The sequence below is a fragment of the Scatophagus argus genome, chromosome 8 (genome assembly GCF_020382885.2).
Source record: "Scatophagus argus isolate fScaArg1 chromosome 8, fScaArg1.pri, whole genome shotgun sequence".
Classification (NCBI taxonomy): Eukaryota; Metazoa; Chordata; class Actinopteri; family Scatophagidae; genus Scatophagus; species Scatophagus argus.
Window position 1 is genome coordinate 9875142 of NC_058500.1, and position 22574 is coordinate 9897715.

Consider the following 22574-nt stretch of genomic DNA (forward strand, 5'->3'; position numbering starts at 1 on the left):
AGATCAAGCGCTAGCAAGACAGAGACAGAGAGAGAGAGAGAGAGAGAGAGAGAGAGAGAGAGAGAGAGAGAGGAGGAAGTTGACTGTTTAGTGGCCTCAATAATGACATCGAGTGAACACAGCAGATGTTTGCAAGAGAAGGGGATCTAAAGAAAACAAATCCTAATTCCTGCAGCTGTTTATGTCAACGCGGGCACACAGCATTTTCATACAAACACTTTGAAACAGCTCCATGCTAATACACTGAGCCTTTACACAGCCATATATTATCCCTATATTACAGAATAATCCAGTGGAAATCCTCAGTCAAGCAGCCCCTGCGCTGTATGTAACATAATAGTAAAGCATGAACAGCGATCACACACGAATGAGTGAGTGAGAGAGAGAGAGAGAGAGAGAGAGAGAGAGAGAGAGAGAGAGAGAGAGACGGAGAGAGTGTGTCTCTGCACTTCTCATCAATAAAGAATGAAGCAATTAAGATAATCTCAGACTGAAGGTGCCCTTTCTCCTTTATACCTACCATATTCCTTCACAGAAACCAACAACTGGGTTTAATGGAACAACACCCCCATCACACACACACACACACAAAAACGCATACTAACAAATACATGTGTTATTTCATCAGAAATGTTCTTTGGATTATAATCCCGCTTGCCAAATACTAACCCTCGCCCCAAACAAAGAGAAGTTATATTTTCTCACAGCAGACGTCGTGACATGTCACAGCAGGTAAAGCACAGGTGTAATTACGGCTGCATTCTATTTAGGTCTGTCACATTCAGGGTCCTGACATTGTGCCTGCTGTCATGGCTTAATGGAACAGACCCATCATCAGCAGAGCCATTGTTAGTGTTATTAATTACACCTGTGCCTTTCCTGCTGTCAAAATGTCTGCTGCAAAAACGTCCCATCACCCCGATTGACAAAAAAAATCAATTGATGATTTTGATAATCACTAAATAATTGCTTGATATGCTGAAATACTTTGCTTCTTTTCTCTGTTCTACATCATTGTTTGCTTGGATGAACTTGTCCCACACACTGCAAGAGAATCAATGAAGTCCTGAATGAATGAATGAATGAATGTCTAATTACTTTGATGCATCTTATTGCCAAAAGAATACAATGGTAGACCTGCCATGCTATACATCATCAAAACAATGCAGTGTGGGCTTGCTATAATCCGACCATCATTCTATTGTTGTTTCATTCAAGTTAATATTTTATGTGGTAGTTTCGAGTGTTTTCTCGTTAGTTAGAAGCTTTCTTCATTGCATCAAAGAACAGCTAAAATCTGTGTGTGTGATTGCTCTTTTACTCCCTACTTTGAATGCGTTGCAATACTGTGCAAGATCGTAATTTAAAACTTAAAATAGAATCATGCATTACTTTCTAATTCCTTGGCCCACAACATCTGATTTAGATCTTCTGCAGGTGACAAAATCTGGATTTAAGGAGATTTAAGGAGACTTAAGTAGACAATAAGCCCTCCGAGAGCCTCTGTATTTTTGACCCTGACTTGGTCAAAACCAACAAATGAAAAAGTCCTCTAAAGTGAGAACTTTAGAGATTGAACAGACATCACAATGATAGAAGTACAAGAGCCCTCCCACGACCAAAACATCATCCCCCATACAGGCTCCCATAATGATCTCATTAAACCTGTTCAGCAATCTCCCAAACCTTCACTAATCACACAGACTCCACCTCCTACAAACTGAGTCAACAGACAGTAGTGAAACATCCTGCCTGTCATGTGCTATCACTCTTAAACATCGCACAAGCTCACTTTTAATATTTTACTTATAAATGGCAAGATCGGCCTTTGAAAGGAGACCCACATAGCTAGATAACCTCATGATACCTCTCGGTTTCTTCCTTCTTCTCCATTGTGAGTCCAGCCCTGTAACCCAGTTGAAAGCAAGAGATAAATGATGATGTCTTCTGGCTAACACCAGCAGCAACACTTGACTTCCTCTAACATTTAGGTGAGAAAACACCTCTCTTTGTAATGGCTGCTTCACCATAGCCAGACTAAAACTCTACCCTCTACCATCTTACAGAACCACGGAACTGGCCAATGACCCTGGAGTGGCATTTACTTGGTAGGTGTGTGTGCGTGGATGTGGCTCTGAAGCTCAAGACAAGATGTACTTGGACACTGTAACAAAGTCTGGCTGCAGGTCACAAAATCTGGGACTTAAGACACTTAGATCTAAGACCCTCATAAGCCCGTGTGGATGCTCTGTCTTTGTTGATTTTTTTTCCCATCTGGTTTTCTTCTTTCTCTCTCTCTCTCGTTACCCCTCTCATCTCTCTCTCTCTCTTTTCCCTCCTCTTGCCCTTTCTAGAAGGTCCTTCCCTAAACCCCAGAGAGAGGGGGAGGAGCCTGGGATGGCGAGGACGCGCTGGTAATCCGTGCAGTGACCCAGGTCAATTCAATTATCCTGTTTTCTTTCGCTGCGCGACGCGTGTGCCCATTTCACAGCCAACTCCCTTAATGCGCCCAGGATTAGCTTCTCTTACTTTTAATGATCTACCTATCGACGCCTTGGGCCCATCAGCGCACATTCAAACACACACATACACACACTCACTCACATACACACACAGAATTAAGTGTTTTTCATGTATTAGTTTTTAGTGTAAAGGAATTCACTTAACAATTTTGCAAGGCTGAGGATCAAGAGACGTTTTCTCGAAATAAATATGTGTGAGTGTGTTTGTGCTGTGTTTGCATTCGCTTGTCTATGTGGGAGTGTGTGTTACATAAACTGCAGTAAGAACACGATTGTATTATCCATCTGCATTTACCCAGGCTTCACCTCACACCTCCAAGATTTGAGATAATCATCTTAGGCCTAACACGTTAGTGTAGAAGCTCACTAATCTCAAACCGGAGGAGGAAAAGAGGTCATTTTGTTCTAGTAAACTGTGTGGACAGCTGACATGTATTGAAATATCCATGCAGGACCCAAAGTATGAAGTACATATTTGCTGTAAGCAGCACCGTTGAACTTGAGTTCAATAAAAGTCAAGAAGTACGAATAACTCAGGTGCTGCTGTGGTTGAGTGTTGAGACAACACTCTCACCTAATTATCTAACTTAACTGCATTATCTCAACACTCATTCACTAATTACATGACTGGATAAATAACAAAGTAGGTGCCAACATGACAACACTGCAGCAACTACACAAACTCTAAAGCCTCCAAAGTAATCAAAGCAGCACCGCACAGAGCTTTCAAAGACAGAAGTGCAGGTCTGCTTACTTTTGGCCTGCATCCATCAATCCAATTTTGAGAGAGCGAGTCCGAGTTAATTCCAGCTGTTGCTGTGACACTAAACTAATAACGTAACCAACAAATACACTAAAAATGTGTGTTTGGACCTGAAACTGCATGGCTTGCTTTCATTACTGCTGATCCAAATCTACTGTGCTGTCAATATTGCGAGATAAAAAGACGCAGTTGTACTTTCTGAAGACAGGACATGCTGTAAGAAGCAGGTTTGTCAGCCTTACCTGGGATTTCCTGTCCATTGTAGTTCCATCCAGCCACAGTCAGCATGGAGGGCAGAGGAGATCCAGGTCTACTGTCCCTGTCTCTCTCCCTGTCCCGCTCTCTGTCCCAGTTCCTTTCAGCCTGCTGGGTAATATGTCTGACCGTGTCCTTGTTCTTCCTGTTCTTTCTCCGCCCTGACCCTGACAGGGGTTGCCAGGGCCCCTCTCCACCTCCTCCAGCAGCCCCTGCAGCCCCTTGTTCCCCCTGGTTCTGGGCTGCCCCCCTGGCTGTGTCTCGGGGATGAGTGGAGGAGGCAGGGGACACCTGTTCCTCTTTGACGGTAACAGGTCTGTAATCGTGCGGCCAGGCGGGCTGGGAGTCATGACAGGCGTCCTCCTGGCTCTCATGGCTCTTGGGGGGTTCTTGGTCCTCCTTGCCATACGTGCTGCCTCCCTCGTGGCAGCTGGCAATGGCTGAGTCCCCAGAAGAGTTGGCTGGGCTGGTGCGGCGCGCCAGCCAAGGGGAGGTGCTGCGACCAGACATGATGGAGGCCAGGGCTTCAGAAGCCATGCCCACTATGCCTCCTCCTCCTCCTCCTAAACCCGGTCCCGCAACACCCCCTGCTCCTGCTATACTCACTCCTCCTCCACCTCCTCCACCTGCGCCCAGGCCAGCAGCAGCAACAGCTCCCATCTCAAAGTCTGCTAATTCGTCAGCCATCTCAGAGCGGATGCTGATGTCCAGCGCAGCTTTGATGAAGCTGTGGCAGGCCTGAACAATATCTGTCATCTGCAGGTAGCTGGCAGCTGACATGACCTCAATCACGTTCTTGCTGGTGAGGGCAAGGTGCGCTGAGTACATGAAGTCCAGGATGGCTTTGAAACCTGTTGCTGTGACAATGTCCAGGTGAGTGACAGTAGTCTGGTGGTGAGGTTCTGCCCCCTTTTTAACCTGAAGGGTGAGAAAGAGTGTTCGTATCGGTTTTCTTGTTTATTTATCCCACGTAGGATAACACAACCTCATTTTATCTGAAAAACTTTGATGGCCCGAGAGCAAAACAAGCAAAAGACACAAAGATTAACAGACTCTCTTGACCCGTCTTCCCAAGCGCAGCAGTCACTTACCTGGCAGTAAAGAGTCTTGAAGTAGCGTGAGGAGCCCAGGAGGACATTCTTATGGGCCTTGAAGATCTTTCCGTCCACAATGACACAGGCGTCGCAGAGGATGCCGTGCTGCCTCTGCTCATTGAGCTCTCTGAGGAGCTGACGGTAGTGAGAGGCGATCTCCATGTCCTCCTTCCTGTTGTTCATCTGTGTAGCTGAACAAAAGCCTCTCCTCCAAACGTCTGTTGCGAAACAAAAGAAGACAAGCAGGAAGTTAACGTCAGATGTCACGTAGTATCAAAAGATGGTAAATATACGGTACGTTGAACCATTAAATGCAGGCCCACGGCATGAAAAATTTCACTGTATAGGAGCGATTAAATCTAAGCCATTGTTAATTTCTGACAACACATTAACTTCCTGTACCATATATAAGGTTGTCGGTCGTAGCTATATCCAAACACGTTGATTTCATTTTCATGCAAGGGGGGAAATAAGCAAATTTAGCTGAACCACTCCTTTAAAGAGAAGCCAGGGTAAGGATATCTCAGTAATGACTGTGACATTAAAACAATGACATCAATAGAAACCACATCTCAACTGCTGTAGTTTGATGTCTAAAAACAACCCAGTAACAAATAGTCAAAAATTTCTGTGCTTAAACCGTGTCTGACAGGTTCATTTGTGTGTGTGCGTGGGAGTGCACGCGTGTGTGTGTGAGAGAGTGGGGGGAGAGAGAGAGAGAGTAAGCTCATTAAAAATGTCAGTTAAAAAGCTTAACACTTTCACAAAACATTTGAGAGGGCGAAAAACACCTCATTTAGTACAGACCACTTTGCCATAAGATTTATCAATAAATACAGTTCTTTTTTTGTTTCCATCTCTTCGTCGACTGTGAATTTTCAATCAACCGTCTAGTTAAGAGGAAAATTCACTGTTGAACCTTCACCTCGGTGTTTCTGATCTTGAACAGTTCAGTCTGGGTTATGAACACAAAGTTTTTCTGAAAACTACAGAGAAAAGAGCCTTAATGACAGTTTGTGAAGCTGCTCTACTGCCAGTGAATGAACATCCAAATTTTCACTATTAGATGACAGGATTCTAGGTAGTTTGACAGGAACGCTGGCATGTCTTATTCTCTTACAAAATAAAAGCTACAGAAAAGTTCAAGATTTCAATTTACACAATCTAGTATACCACGAAGATTCTTCTGGCTTTTGGGGTCCCAAATACTGATCTGAAATATTGAGGGTGGATAAAAAAAAAACTGCAGAAATCTGTTTTTTTCCATGTTGTACAGGTTGGATGATAGAAGAGACATTTTGAACACAACACGCAACAGAGGAGATACAGAGGAAGGACGCAGAGAGAGAGAGAGAGAGAGACAGGGAGACAAAGGGAGACGGGCGCATCTCGAACCATTCAATGAGGTGGCGGAAACAACAAAGAAAAAGTACATAAGCCCAAGCAAATACAAACATACAGAGAGAGAGAGAGAAAGAAGAAGATGAACACGTGTGCACGCGCGCACACACACACACACACACACACTCAGACAGTGAATTAGCCAGAGCATTAGCAGCCGCCGCTCCCGCTCTCGTCTTGGTGAGGGCTAAATCGCGGGGACGCAGAGTGTTACCAAATGCAGCAGTGATTTGTTTTGGGAACGCCACAGCTGTCAGCTCTCATGGGCCATTCTGAGAGATGACAGCTCAGGCTGGCCAAGGTGACAGCAGCGTTTGCTTGGGGGCCGGCACACTTCAGGTCATGTTTAGCAAAGCTCTGCTCAACCTGATGGCTTGTAAGATCAGATAAATCCACAGTGTCTCCCACATCCACTTGGACAAACACACCTCCATTGAACAGCAGTGGACGAGTGGATGGACTGACAGTGACAACTGCTGAAGCCTCTCTTTCTTCTTCTTTTTCAAAACAAAAAAAAAGAAAGTCCTCGGTCTGATCAATGCAGTTACCTCACAACCTTTCAGTCTCAGTTTCTTTAAGTCACAGGAATAAAGAACTGTTTGTGAGGGGAAGGAAACTTGGAATTGAATACAGAATACCAGTGTCCCTCAGAGTCTCAAAAGGCAAGTTTTGACATGTGTTGTGTTTTTATCCTCCACCTCACACACCTTTTAGGAGAAAAAAAATCTATTGGCGTTTTAACCTTGAGATATTCCTTCCTTTCTGCCTTACCCTAATGGAAGTATTGAGAGTATTCACCTATCACCTTTGGAGACAAACCTCCTCCTCTCTCTGCTCTTCTTCTCTCAGGGCCACTGGTACATTGTATGCTGGCCCAGTCTATAAGGCGGACTCCCTCTTAGAGCCGCACACATGCACGACATAGAAGAAGTCATTTATTCACTTAGAAATACCTCAATACCTGGCTATTCCTTGTTTTTCCAGCCAATGTGGATGGTGAAATACAGGGTCAGGCCCATTGGAAACATATTGGCAGCTATGAGGAATCAGTGAAAGAAAGCCAGCTATACCGAATCAGCTGCTGGAATAAGGCTGCCATTGCTCAAGTGTTGTATGGGTCAAGGTCCCTCCCGTTCTCCATTTCCATCTATGCCACCATTTTTGAAACTCCAATATCAACGACCAACAACAATGACACTCGAGCAAACAAGAAGCATACTAATGGCAGCCACAGTACTCTACTCAGCAGCAGTATACCGGTACATTAATTTTACAGGCAGGTTCATCCAAATTACAGAAAGAATCTATTGTATCAAACCAAGAGATTTCTGCCTCCACTCCAGTATGATGGAAGTGAATGGAATCTGTGCTACAAAATTCAATTCCCTGTCCTGCAATGGGGATGGAAATCAAGGTGATGTCTAAAAAATTGGATAAATAAAACCAAAATTATCTTCCCGGCTCTAGAGGTAATTGAGAAAATAGTTTTTTTTGTATTTTGGGTGAGACAGTCCTGTTGTACAGTACAGCACAAACCTTGAAAACTTTTCAGTTTGAAAATTTAAACAACCAAGCAAAAAAAAAAAAAAGGTTAATTAGTTCAACTTTTTATTCTGTGTAGTAAAGCGTGTCCAAAGAGCTAATGGTGATGTCAGTGCGGTACTGAACTCTTGATACGGCAGGCCATGTTTCTAAGGGAGTATTCAAGCTTTTCGGCAAGCTTGCGAGTGTGGGTTTGTGTGTATGCAGTGTGGTTGCATGGATAGGATTGCACCCAAAGACATGCAAAATCTGGTCTCAACTTTGACAAAAACAATGCTCAAAGGAGGACAAAGCAACAGCAAAAGACTGAAAGGGAGAATTCTAATCGGATTTATTGCTTCAACAATCTCACAGACCTACTGAATTAGTAGTTAGACAGAGAAGAAAAACTTTAATCGAGTGCGCTTTGACCTCTAAACTCTTTGCTTGCCTAATTGGCTTGTTTAATTTCAGCATGTCCAATTCCCTCCAGCTGAAGACCCCTTTTCCTGAGGAGTCAATCCCAACGCTCCCCCTACTAAAGTACATAAACACCCACTAATACTTCGCCAGTGATCATCCTGGCTTTTCATTTCCTCAGAAAGCTGCTCCATCTTTCCCCACAAACTTCAACCATCAGCAAGACCAAAAGACGCACCCTCTACCGTGTGAGTACAGCCTTGATGTTTAGAACACATTTTTCCAAATATACACTTGACACAAGATGGGAGTGTCAAATAAAATGAACTTATCAGACAATCAAGTAAAGAGAGAGAGGGAGACTTTTGTGTCACATCCAAAGCATTAGCAGTCTCACCAAGGCTACAGAAACTAAAGCTTTCAGGATGTCACAGAGCAAAAAAAAAGAAAAAAACACTTTTCATCCCTCTTTGAAATTCCACCACAAGGAAAAAAAAAAAGCAAGGAAAAAGTCATCAAGAGGCAGGCTGACAGTCTGTGAGCCCTTATTTGTGGTCAGAGACGATTGTTTCAGTAAAGCATGCCACCAGAGCTCCAAGTCCCTGTCACCCTTCTGAGGGCAAATCAAAAGTGAATGTCCTCCTTAACTCCCCCCCCTCCCTTCCCTCACACAAAAACACGCACACCATCGAGAGTCCTGTTCCCCTCACAACACACATACACACACACAACCCCTGTTCCTAAATACACAAACACATGCGAGGACTAAAGGCACACACGTTCACATGCTTATCAGAGCCGTCATGGCATCACACCCGGTTTGTCCTGGTCACATCAAAGCAAAGTCACTTTAGGCCCCAGCCAGACGACTAAAGAGATGAGACGTGTGATGGAGTGAGAGAATGGGGCTTCCTCCTTCTTGTGTTTCTCTTAATGCAGCCTGTCCCTCCGAGCCAATTCTGTGCCTCCTTGACCGCACAGGACTGTGGGGAGACAGAGCGCAAGGTCCTTGTGGATCAAAGCCAGAGCAATACTTTGTACGGGGGTTTAACAGAGACAGCTTTCCACGGCGGGCTCATGCTGTGATTTTATGAGGTATTCAGAAATCACACTGGATGATGAAGAAAACATGTGAAATGTCTTTTTATCTATTCATGGTGTTAATACATCATTGTGCAATATACTTAAACTATTAAAAGTAACTTGAAGCACACTTTTTTGGTACTTTTTTTTTGGTGTACCCTGTCTGTTGATTCACTCCTAATTAACAATCGTGCAGGAGTAGGGTTTAACTGGCTGTAGGTTAACGCATGTGTGTTAGCACCATACAAGCAGTTTCATACACTTGCAGTTATATTTATTTTGAATTAAGGGATTTCCAGTTGGTCAGTGCAAATTATCATTCAGAAGCCAGTGTGCTGCTTGCAAAATTGCCACCCTCAGCTAATCACTTTACATTCAAATTGCGGTCCTCTGTTCAACAAATGTAACAGTTCTGCTGCTTATTATTTGATAAAAAAAAAAGGCTTTGTTTGAATAAGCACATCAAACGAGCAAGTAGAGTTCACACTCTTCCGTGTGGTAAAATAAATAAAGATAAATAAATAGACAAATAAAATGATAACATCTATAAAAACATTTTAATTGCAGACTGAACTGGTTTGTTCTAATATACATTTGCTGCAATAAATATGTATGCGCAATTTTCAGTTTTTTGTACATCAACCAACACCAATCCATTTGTGTTTTAACGTCCGACAGCTTCACTCTCTCTGACTGCTCTCGTCAGCTGTTGTTTCTAGCATCCACAGCTTTTCAGTAAAATAGAAAACAGCGACAAGCTAGTGAGCAATTAGCAGCAAAAGAGCTGCATATCTTGGATTTTGGTGGAGAACAAAACGGAGCCAAAATGAGAGTGGACTGACTAATGCTAATGTTGCACCCTACCTGCTGGACACGTAAACATGTTGCCCTGTTAGCTTTATGACGATGTTCTTAATCAGTTAATGGAGGTTTGAATTTTTTCTGTGTTAACACTAATACTTTGTTCGACACGTGGTTAACATGAACAGGCAATTCGATTAAGTTAAGGCACAAAAACTGTTGGTGGGTTTCGTTTCACACAGGACACAAGCTGTGTGTGTATACTGAAGCGGATGTGTTTGTGTGCACTGGAGGAACATTAAGGCCCAGTGCGTCTCATCAAGACTCTAAAGGATACCTTCTACAGCTGGCTGAGATGCCGAGGGACATGCCAAAATGGTACTATTTGATGCCCAGGGAATGAGGCTGGGCTTATTTGTCAGCTGACTGTGCTGTTGTGCAGAGCTTACTTGTCTAAGCACAAAGCTGCAAAAGATTTCCAGTCTTCATACACCAACACACTACTAGTTCATGTCATTTCTACTTTTAAAGATCCTCTTTTAGCAGCGAATTCCCTCATTTTCACATCTCTACTTTTATCTTGGCTCTCGTTGAAAATCAGCAGGGAGGACACGTTAAAAACTGTCCAAAGATTGAAGAAGTGAATGGATGTGAAGAGAGAGGAGGAGATATCAAGTCAGGGATTCAATAGCCACGAGTTGGCATTTGTTTTGTCAACTATCCCAGCTTCATACCTCGACTCCAAAATTTTATCAGCTGAAAAAGATACACGTTCCGTTTTGCATGCTTTCTAGCAGCGACTTGCACCAGCACCTTAGCCCGAGATAGCAGGCAGGTTCTGTGGAAAATGCAAACAGGCTGGCACTGAATGAATTTTGTATTATGTAAAGCTTTCACAACAAAGTGAAATAAACGATGTTAGCCGTAAGGAAAAGATAGAGAATCTCTGACACAATATGCTAATTTCTATGAAAAATTAAAAGGACACCAGAAGAAAAATTTGGCTCGCTTGCAAGAAGACTTTTCCCATATAATGAGAGAAAATACTGGAAAAAAATGACAGCATGCATAAGTGGAATTAAAGTGATATTCAGCTGGACAAAGGAGGGACTGTTCTTCGAACACTCGCCAGTATGATTTAGGATTGCCATTACCTCACAGAGTAAAATCCACTTAAATATAAAATTAAAGTTGTATTGGACTTTAAAGTTTACTGCTATTATTTTCAAATTTGCGCTATAATCATGAGTGTGAGATAAATGTTACGAATGTTAACTCAAAAGCATTTACAAACATGAGGCCCATGAAAGGTCTTAATGAACATGGGGTGAGGAGTGGAGAGAAAGGAGGAAAAGGCAAAGAGCCGACGAATGAGACAGATAAAGAACAGTGAAAAACAGAGAGAAAGGAGATAGAGTCGCAGAGACAGCAAGCCTATAAAGATAGAGACAGAAGATAGAAAGAGGGGGAGACAGGAAGAGAGGGGAAAGTGACTCAGGCAGCCAATATTTTTTAAACAGCTTTGCTTCCACTCAACTGGGCATCAAGGCCATTATCCCGGGGTTAATCCCCAATCCGACGGAGCTGGCAGCCTTCCGGGACAAGCCAGGGTGGCAGCCCATCAACAAGGCAGGCTCGGACGAAAATAACACACATGCTGACACACATGCACATGACACACAAGCACACACAGCTAGACACAGACAGGCATGCAAGCTGCAATTAGAAAAAAAAACCAACACAACAAAGCTATTAGCTGTGAAAGCCTCATTCTTAGCTTCTTTGTTCCTTATTTTCTGTTGAAAGTAAGCTACTGTTCGCATTTGTCTCTCATTTTATCTGTCTCTGACTTCTTTGTATCTCACCGCACGTGTTCATGTTGCCAGTTTCTCCTGTTTCTTTTATCACACACCCTCCATCTGTCCACCTTTATTTTCTCCACCTTCCTCACCAGCTCTAATCATGCCACATTTTGCACCTCTACCTCGTTCTCCCTTTCTCTGTCCACTCTCTGTTTCTTTGGCTGGCATCCACGGAGTCAAGGTGGAGGAAGAGATTGACTCAAAGAAGGATAGCCATGTCATATGGAGAGGGACCAAAGAGGATCCAGGAGGCTTAGGGAGACTTAGTGCTACTTGCTTCATCCCTTGCACTCCTGTTCCACCCCCCCCCCCTCACCCCAACCATTTAGTATCCTCCTACACACCCCAGAACAATATCTGGACCCTCCACATCTACACCTGAAGACCTTTGTGCTTCTCATGGTACTTTCTGCACATTCAGAGCACCTACCAAAATATCTGCCTCTACAAGCCTTTGGTTCTAACTATAGCACCAATGTGTCAAGTCCAACAGATGCAGGTTCTCTTCGCCACCTCACGCTCTCACCTTCAGCCTCAAAGGTGTTAAGCCTTGAGTGATCTTATGGAAATCCAGCTATAGTAAGGATGGACTGGGATCATCCCAGAATGACCAGAAAATAGGTGTGACACTAAGATGTTGATGTCCTTCAGCCTGACACCTAATGGCTGAGTATGTCGGGTTCCTCCAATGACCCATAAAGTGTCAGTGGCGCTACTTGGCATGAGAGCTTAAAGATCTTCCAAAAAAATAAAAGGGAGAAATGCCATATCACCCCATCTTCCATTCCATCATTTTTCTGTGTCCTCCTCCTTTACACTTGGGCATGTGTGCGTGTATGTGTGTGTAGTTTCTGGGCTATCTTTCTCTCTAGGCCCCTTAGCTTGCTATGTCTCCCATGGTAACTCCCTGACTGACGACCCGGGGCTTAGCCTAAATTCTCTCTCTATTAAAAGCTGTGAAATGCAAATAATGAAACATCTCATTACCACTGTCGGAGAACCCAAAATGAAAGGAGGGGGAGAGTGGGGGGGGGGGGGGGGGGGGGGACTCAGTAAGACAGCGAAGCAGCAGGAGAAAAGGTAGCTATAAAGGAGGTGGTGGTGGGGGGGGGGTTGAGAGGAAAGGGAGAAACAGACAGTGAGAACACAAAATAAAGGAGTGGAAGAAGGAAAGGAAAGGATGGGAGAAAAAAAAGTGAGGGGAGGACGTGAAACGCTAAAGAGGGGGGAGGACAGGAGAGGTGAAAAGATGGGAAAAGATAGCCAGACACTGAGCCTATTGTTTGATATGTAGTGTGAGCAGTCAGGATTGACCACCTATGCAAACCGGGGTGGAACCTTAATGACCTGAACTGTAGAGGGTGAGAAGATGTCATTCAGATGTCAAACGACCAAATCGAGGAATCTTCAATTTATCTACCTCACTGCAAGGTTTAGTTTGAAAACAAACACTCAGTCCACAGTCTTTCATTTCAGCTGTGTAGCCAAAAGTAATGTATGAGCAAGTAATATGAAAGCTTCTCAAAAAGAGCCCTAAAAGAATATGAGAATATGAGGTCAGCGTATATATGTATGTGTGTTGAGTCATAATTTTATTATGCTCCGAGTGGATTATTAGTTACTGAGTTTTACTTTTTAGCTTAACAGCTCTATCATTAATCACCTCAGAAAAACCTCATGACAGTATGTTCCCCTAATTACTCAGGGTTAAGTTTAAGTTGGGAAAGAGATAAACATATCTGTATGGTACAGGGAAGTGAAATCACCTACAGGAAGTGCCTGAATTCGGCTCTGTAGGTGGGAGGAGGCTGGCGGTAGTGGTAAAGGGGAGGGGAGTTTCATGTGACAATAACCACATCACCTTGTATGGTCTCCTGGTGCACAACCCAGTTTCATCACTGCAACACTTGGGACATTCATCTGCTGATGTACAAACCCCTGATATCATAAGGGAATTCATGGGTGGAGGTGGAGCTTTAAGGTGTGACACTGTCTAATAGCAGGATTAGTTCATGACTTCTGGGAACTTTGTGCGTTGTGTAACGGTATTTCTGACCACAGATGCATCATATGTTGTTTTGTCTAACCAGGGTTCGTAAGGTAACAGGTCTTACTCTGTACATTTTCAAATTTAGGTAATGATAAGAACATTTCATTCAAATTTTATTTGATGCTGAGTTAACCAAACAAACATGAAAGGTCCAATGATTACATGGGCTGCACAGAAACCGTTTAACCACGCTTGATCGAAAGGGGAAATGAAGACAAACTATCCAACCTTTTGGATACTGACTTTCTAGTATTACTTTGTACACTACATACACACACAAATAGTGCATGGGCAAACCAAAACAAAATATGCAGCTCCTATCTCAATACCACAGGAATTAATATGCTGCCGTAACAGCCTTCACTCTTCTGGGAGGGTCTTCCACAGAATTTCCAAGCCCGGTTGCAGGGATGTTGAATGATAAGGTCTGGCTCACAGTTGGTGTTCCAGTTCATCCCAAAAGGTGTTTGATGAGGTTGAATTTGTGGCTCTGTGAAGGCCAGTCAAAATCTCCCACAGCAAACTTGAAAAACCCATTTCTTTGTCAGGCTGAAACAGGAAAGGCCTTTGACTTTTGTTGCCACAAGATTGGTGTGCTTTCAGTTTTGTTGCCACAAAATTGGAAGCACACCACTGTTTAAGATATCAAAGCAGACTGTAGATTTCTCACAACTAGAAAGAAGCCACCTAACCCAGACCAGACTGGAAAGTAACATCTGTCCACATACTTTTGGCCATATAACATACTCGAGTTCTTACATTTTTTTTCTATTCAATAAAGACTTAAAAATAACTCATTTGGGTGCATCCACTTTTCTTTTCTTCCCCAAACTGTGTGATTTTCTCATGTTCTTTACACTGAGACGTGATGAAAAAAACTGCTTTGCTTTATTCCTCCATTTTTACTGATTCTTTGTCATTTGGTGAATTTCAGTTCCCTTTTGAAAATCACCAAATGGCTTTGTGGCTTTAGTGATGAAGACAATATAAGCCTATGGATTGGTTTAAAACTCACATTTAACACCCACCCTGGTCTCTCTCTCTCTCTGCCACTCATTATGTATGTGTGTGTGTGTGTGATCATGCGTGTGGTTGTCTGGACCCTTCTATAGGTCTCAACACAAAACCCGTCACAGCAAAAAAGCAACCTGTCACGACTCAGCGAGACACGACTGTACATGACTGTACCACACAGAACACAGGCAGCCTGTTCCCGAGCTGTTAAAACAGTCACTGCAGCCACCAGCTACAAAGGTCTCATACAAGAGCACACATACATACAGCAAGAGAGCAGTATGGAGGAAATGAAACAAAGGGTTACCAGGAGGAAGAAAATCTGAAAAAAAAGCTAATGGTACAACAACACACATCCTAAAGGATTAAATGTCTGTGGACTAAAAGCTAATTGTTGTTTGTTAAAATGTGTGGTTTTTGAATGCACAAGTGAATGACTGAGCGGCGGTGACTCACTGCTGGTGGCCAGTCGCTATCTGGTGCCGAGGCGGGTGTCCAGAGAGTGTGTTTGTGTGTGTAAGGGTAACTTGGTGTGACTGTCGCTCTGTCAGACGGCAAACAGAGGCATCTTTCTCAAATCCTCACTGGGCCACGGCTTACAATGAGCTCATGCAAAGAGGGGAGCAAAAAAGCTGGAGCTTAAGTGTGTACTCACAAGGACAACAGGCACACCCTCCTTCCCCCCTCTGAGCAAATATTAAGAGACTTTACTCCCAGCTAATCTAATTCACAAACACTCCAGAGCACGCACAAACAAGGAAAACACATAATTTTACTGCATTAACTTAGTCCTCAACATGTAACATTCACTAATAACTTTCTAATGTTCCCACAGCCTGCTGTACAACAACTGAGCAGCACAGTGATCTACATATAGATAGTAAAAGCGTTTTTAAAAACACATTTGTATATAATAGCCTGAGGCTGTGTTGTCACTCATCAAGCTGATCAAAAAGCAGCTACTATACAACACTGATGAATCTCGGAGCGCTTTAGCGAGTCTGTCCTTCAACAGCAGAAAAAAAAGGAGGTGAGATAAAGGGAGAGAAATCAAGGGGAGAGTAGCGGAGCATCTAAATATAGAGAGACGCACATTTTGGAGTCAGAAAAGAGACAGTGAAGGGTAAGAAAGAGGGAGAGAGAGATGGGAGATGCAAAAGAATAAAAGAAGAGGAAAGGGAAAAGTTAGGAGAGATGGAGAACAAGTAAGAAAGAGATCGAGATGGGGGGGAAAGGTAGTGCGGAAGCAGAAAAAGAAGAATGGAAAAAAGAAGAAGCATCAGCGCTGCTCCCGATCGATGGCTACAGAGCCTCGGTGGGTTTCTCATCTACTGTAAGCTTTGCTTAGTGGACTACTGAAGAACTGGACATAGAGGACACTCAATTTTGTCTGCGAGACTTGAGAGTTCAATACACTGCACGGTGTGTCACCACAGACGTTCATCAATACAGTGTCGATGCGGAGGGTCTGTCCCTTCAGTGATCTTTTCAACAGTTTTAACAGACTGACTCCTTCTGCTGAGTAAATTCTACTCGTAATCAGCGAGGATGCAAAATCATTCGAGTTCATTGTCTTCTTTGTTTCTGTGCTGTGCTGTGGTGTCTTCTAAAGCCACTGACAACAAGGACATCACATTTCAAAACTAAAATTTCTTTTGTTGAAATGTAACTGCTTAAAACAAGTAACTTTTATAGGGAGCTTTGCATGGACTGAGAAGGTGCTTGAGGCTACCACATCCACTGTGACTGACGAAGAGTGAGGTTCAACCAGACAAATGCCTCACCTGGATCCTCACTTCTGTCCTGTCCCCTCCCCCTCTGTCATCCTTTCTTCCCTCCTCCTTATCTGTCTGTCTTTTCACTCAGAGTGTGTTTACTCCAATGGAGTTTGACATTTGACTGTCACCTGTTGACTAACATGAATGGCTGCCATGGCTTGCAGGCTTTTAGGACCATGGCTGCTTTTTTCCCCCCTGACAGCGATGGAAAAAAACTGCAAATTCATCTACAGAAGTGTCATAGGCAGACATAAGAGACACAAAGAAAAAGGCAGAGACAAAAGGACCACTGTGTAAATTCTCATGATCGTGCTCACCATCGCTGAGGACAACACCCACCTTGGAAACCTAATTTTGAACAAGTTACACATTCCCACATTGTGAGGCAGTGCCAGTATCAGGTGTCTGTCCAAACCACCAACCACTGATCAACCGCCACCCCCTACGTGACACACCAGCGCACACACCAAAACAACCAGGAGGGGGGAGGTGAGATAGAAGGCAGGAGGGAAGTAGAGAGGGAGGGATGGGCGCGGGGGTGAGAAAGTGAGAGTAAAATGCAGAGGCCAAGAAAAAGAGCCAGCCGGAGACAAAGGATGAGTGAAAAAGGGGGGGGGGGGGGTGTAGAGAGGACGAGATGAGGTGAAAAGCGCATTGCCTGCTCACCGTGCACATTCACAGAGCAAGAAGAGAACAAAAAGACAGCAACAATGAGACTTCTATGTATATGCATGTTTGAGTTTGTGTGGGTGCGTGACTTTGAAGGGTTTGCACTCACTGGATAGAGCAGCGAGAAGGCCGTAGGGGGAGTTTTCCCCCCTTTGCCACAGAAAAAGGGATGTGAACCTACTCACTTCTCTTCACATCTGGACTGGCCTCACCTCTCACTCACTATACTGACACAGGAGAGATAAAATGTCCAGCAGCAACAACAGAACTCGACGTTATTCATCGATTGGTAAAGTTCACATGGTAATACACTAACAAACTGTTTTGCAGAGCTGAAAAGGCCTTTATAAATCAAAATAATCCAACTTCTCCTTGGAGACTTCACCTTTGAACCTTAAGAGAAAAGTTATTCTAACTTGCACGGCTCACCTTGACTGCTAAGACAACATTTGGCTACAAAAAAATGTAGGCGTTTTAGCAGAAAACTGCAGCCTGTGTCCACATTTGCTAGCTGTTGCATTAAGGGGATGTATAAATATGAGCTAGGGTCAGGGGGAAGGATAAAAATGAGAAAGAGAACAGGGAGAGGGTAAAAATGAGAAAGGGAGTAGAGGAAGGGTAAAAATGAGAAATGGAGTAGGGGAGGCCACAGGAGGCACCTGGCCCACTTACAGCAGAGGAGGGGGTGGAGGAGGAGGAGGAGGAGGAGGAGGAGAGGTGGAAGATTAAGGAGTGGGAGGGGAAAAGAAAAGGAGAAGGTGGAGGAGGAGGAAAATGAGGGACGAGGAGGAGGAGGAGGTGAGTAAAAAGGCGAGGAGGATGCAGCTGGGAGAGAACAGAGGGCACAGGCAGGACGGGGGCTAGGGTGAAGTGAAGGGACGGGAAAAGGTGAGGAGAGAAGAGGATGTGAGGTGAGGAGGCAAGGGGGGAAAAAAGAACAGATGAAATAATGGGAGGACAGAGGGGGAGGTGAGAGCAGGAGAGGGGAGGGAGAGAGGAGGTGGGGGCTGAAGAAGAAGAGGTGGCCTTGTGAAGCCGAGAATGGAGGTGGTGCATGCATGCGCAGGATGAATGTGTGTGTGTGCGTCTCTTTGTGAGTGTGTGTGTGTGTGTGTGTGTGGGTGTCTAAATTTATGACGAAAAACTAACACCTCACCCAAAGTATGAATAACCGACCACAACAGGCCAATGTAGGTTCAATCTCTTCTCCCAGCACATTTGAGCAGCCTGCCTATACCACTAATATCCCACTAATACCACCCACAGTCCTCGCTCCACCTCACATCAATGAATATTTCATGTCCTGATGGCACTTTTAAAGCAAAAACTAATTAGCAAATCCAAGTTGATCTGGCATTAGTCATATCAGGCCAATTAAAAGCCCAGTCCTACTGTACATGTTAATGGCAGCGAAGTGGAATAATTGTATGTTGAGCAGGGGAGAGAATGTTAAACAGGCCTTGTTAGCAGCACTTTAGCACTCTAGCCAGAGTCCATGGCTGGATTACAAAACTCTACAAAGCAGCATAATGTTCGTCAGGAACACACACACACATACAGAGGCACACACACACACACACACACCTTTAAAGCGCCAAACGAAAACTCTATCCATTAATTAGAGTGTCGCCATCAATTCCACGGGGTCAGGTCTGATACTTATAGCTAAAGAAGAGAAATATTTCCAGGGAAAATGATGGTTTTATGCCTCAGTAATAATATTAAACAGGGATCCAAATATTGGCAGGAGCTCACAGGTCAGATGTTAGGCAGTATTGGTGGGAGAAAAACCATTTTCTGCTCCACACACTGTGGTCAGCACGAGTCAACATAAGGTTGAAGAGACAGTATTTGTGCCGTATTAGAGAAAGGTGTTGGTTTGTATTTGAGTCTTTCCAACGTTCCCTCTGTGTGTGTTTTTTTAATGCAGGAGTTTAGATTGAGACAGACAGCACTGACACACACAGACTAAACTGTGCCACACAAAAAAGGCGATAGAATAACAAGGGCTAGAACTCTTTTGCAGTGGATGTCTGTTTCATCACCCCCTTCTCCTCCCCATTCTCTCTCCTTCACATTCCCTCTTTTCCTTCCTCACTCTGCCTTGCCTGTCTCCCTCTCTCACCTGAGCTTTGATATGGAAATCTCTCGCCAGCCACAGCCCGAGGCCAGTTGACTGTTTCTAAAGATGTATTTGCTCAAAGACGCTCAATTTCTCATCAAATGCTCACACTGTGTGTATAAAAGACAAACTCTTTCAGAGGGAAAATAACAACTAACTACCACGTACTTATACAAGACTTTTGGCGGCTGCAAAGCCCAGACTTCAACAAAGAGATTTTCCAAGCCCAAGCCTTCAAGTTCTTAATAGCTTATATAAATTCATCTAAAAAGATGGTGATCTTTCTGCAGAGTGGAGTGCTAAGGACGCTCTTGTCAATAGAGTACTTTGAAGTGTGTGTTTGTGTAGACAGCTCTTACCACACTGGTTTACCAGTCCTGCCCTGCTAGGTAATCATGCCCAACCTGCACATCTGCAACACTGAGCCAAATGTGACAACTGAAACCATTCAAGGACAAACAATACAATTTGTAAAAGATTTGGAAAGACGTGAATAATTCAGGTCGGAAAGTCCTTTTTTTTTGGAAGATAAATTATTTTTCTTGTAAAAAAAAAAAAAGGAAAAAAAAGCAAACTGTGGAAATAACAATAACCAGTCCCGTAGCTCCTCACCTGGGAGCAGAGATATCAGTGGTGGTCATTTTTAAAACGTGTTCATGAGTGAACCTTTGCCACAAATCAGCTTGAGCGTTCAAAGAAAGGAGAAATGTTACAGTTTCTACCATGAATCTCGCAGAAATATAAATGTCTGATTCGGCCAGAACTTCATGAAAAGGTGAATCACATAAATCAGACGAGTCTAAATGTAAAGCTTTGAATATATATAGGACACTGTTGCCAATTGCCTTATACAGGGAAGCACTGGCAAATCAAAAAGCTTATCATATTAAAAACAGATCAAATTTTCCATTCCTTCCTTCCACCAGAAAGAAACCTAACTGAAAAGATAATATGTGCATGCTTTCTATCTGGCTTGCACTACCTCACGTGTGAAACAACTGCCATCATCACTTCAGTTGTCGCAATGCTTGTTTTGACAGCATCTGAACAAGTGAAAACGCACAGAGTACAAAACCAATAATTAGGTGTACATTAAAGCAGAGACGGACGGATGAGATTTCAATGCCGTTCCAGCTTTGGACATTGATGTAACTGATAGTCGATGTTAGAAAATGTACTAAACTCAAGAAAATAACTCATGATGCTGATAAGCACTGTGTGCTCACGAGGCTCTGGTTGGAAAGAGACGATCCTGCTCCGCATTCCTAAATAAAAGAAAAACACACCCTGATGAAAGCACACAAACTGAAATCCCTCATCTGCTTCCTCAGGAATGTGTGATCCAAAAGGTGTTTCGCAATATCAACAAATCGTAAGAGAAAATTCTGACATCTTGCCATTTTCGCTGCACAAATAAACCCCCCCCACCCCTTCACTTATTTTTAGCGACAATTTCACTCGTGGACTTTGGATCCTTGCTCATAGATTAGAAAAAAAATAAATAAAATAGAACGAAAGCTGCAAATTACCTTCCAAATTAAAATTCAGGGACAAAAGAACAAAAGAAAAGAACAAGAGAGCTTATTGCTTTTGTTGACATCCTATCTTGTGCGCAGGTGTACGCATGCTTACACACACACACACACACACACACACACACACACACACACACACAGCTATGAAATATTAACACCTACGTGAGGGTGGTGGAGAGGTACAGAGTATTTCTGTGTGTACATATGATTGTGTACGTGTTTGGGGTGGGGATGACAAACTCACCTGTTCTCTCTGCTGGGGGGAGGGGGAGGGAGAGTATGTCAGATAGGTGGACAGGGAAGACAGCTGTTAGCCAAACACACACACACACACAGCCCCCACAGCATCCTTGTAACCCCATGGGGATTAGGTACACCTGTATTCAGCACTGCACAATGAGCAATAGAAGAAGTCAAGCTAAAAAGCCTTGGGAGTCATTAGGGGGTGGGGGGTGGGGGGAGACAGGTGGCGCTGGTTTGGATTCAAGGGTTAATGTGTGCAAAACTGTCTTGACACAAAATCAGATGTGAGAATGATAATACTCGCAACGTGACAGATAGAAAACAGAGTTGTCAGAAAACTCCAGAGAAACGTGTCATGTAAGACGCGTACATGCGAGTGTAAACGGTTCATTTTGCAGCGTGTTAGCCAAGCAGGTGTTCCTATTAACAAGTGAGCTCCAAGGGGGAATCGGGACACGTAAACTGGCAGAGAGACATGGAGACAGAGAGATGAATGGAGTACAAGGCTGCTAACGGGGGACAAATGTGTCTTTATGGAGCGTTTGCCCTCTCTCCTCTATTTCTGGAGGATGCATTCTCGATGAGGTAAACTTACTGTACAGTTTACTGTCATCTTGATGTAAACACGCACACATACTGTTGTGAGGGGGTTGTACATCCCCCAGGTTTTGTTTAGCTGAAGCAGACTAAACTACCACCACACAGTTCTGCCTACAACCTGCATGGGACCACTGAGCACCACCTACATACCAGCAGGCTAAAATATACACACACACACACACAGGGAAGAGTGTCACGAGCGCTCTGAACCTGACTACCCCACCCCCCACACACACAAACACACACACACAGTCACACACCCTGTCACTGTTTCCCACAAACCCCCAAACTCTGTGACCAAGTGTGTGGATAATAACCAGTGTAACAAGCTTCACCACCTTCGGCAAACACTGCATGCAAGTTTGACTTTAACCAAGAAAAAAAAATGATAAATTTAACTCTCTTATCTTGTTTAATCAATTCTAAAAGGTTCATTCATGAGAGAGAAAACAAGTGGAAAAATGCTTCGATCCATCATGCACACGAGCAGCTAAAATTTTTTCCATCTTTCGGCCGATCTCGCCTACACTCCTCCTCCACTCATCCTTGTAGCTGTTGTCTTGGTCTGTATTGTGTTTTCCCCATGGAACACACAGATGGAGAAGGTGCTGACACACACACACACACACACACACACACAAAATGATGTCCACTTATGTCCACTGCTCTTCTAATGGTAATAACTACAAAGCACCAACTCAAGGAAGCAACCTCAGAGGGGCAGCAGGGGGCCAAACCCATGAGCAGACGCAAAGCATGCTAGTAGATGGTGCAAGTCAAGATGCTAAGGTGTGGCTGGCAAGTTTATTTCTTTTAATTTAACGGTAGTTAGATAAGCTAT

The 22574-nt window shown here is 43.7% G+C and overlaps 1 protein-coding gene across 5 annotated transcripts in view; it reads right to left on the reverse strand.

Annotated features, from left to right (window-relative positions):
• Positions 1–22574, reverse strand: part of zbtb46 (zinc finger and BTB domain containing 46) — a 58074-nt gene that overhangs the window by 33123 nt on the left and 2377 nt on the right. For all 5 annotated transcript variants that reach the window (XM_046396447.1, XM_046396446.1, XM_046396444.1 and 2 more), the window contains exons 2-3: positions 4632–4852; positions 3528–4458 (exon numbers count right to left, since the gene is read on the reverse strand). In XM_046396447.1, coding sequence (XP_046252403.1) covers positions 3528–4458; positions 4632–4852 — 1152 coding nt within the window. The remainder of the gene's footprint in view (positions 1–3527; positions 4459–4631; positions 4853–22574) is intronic.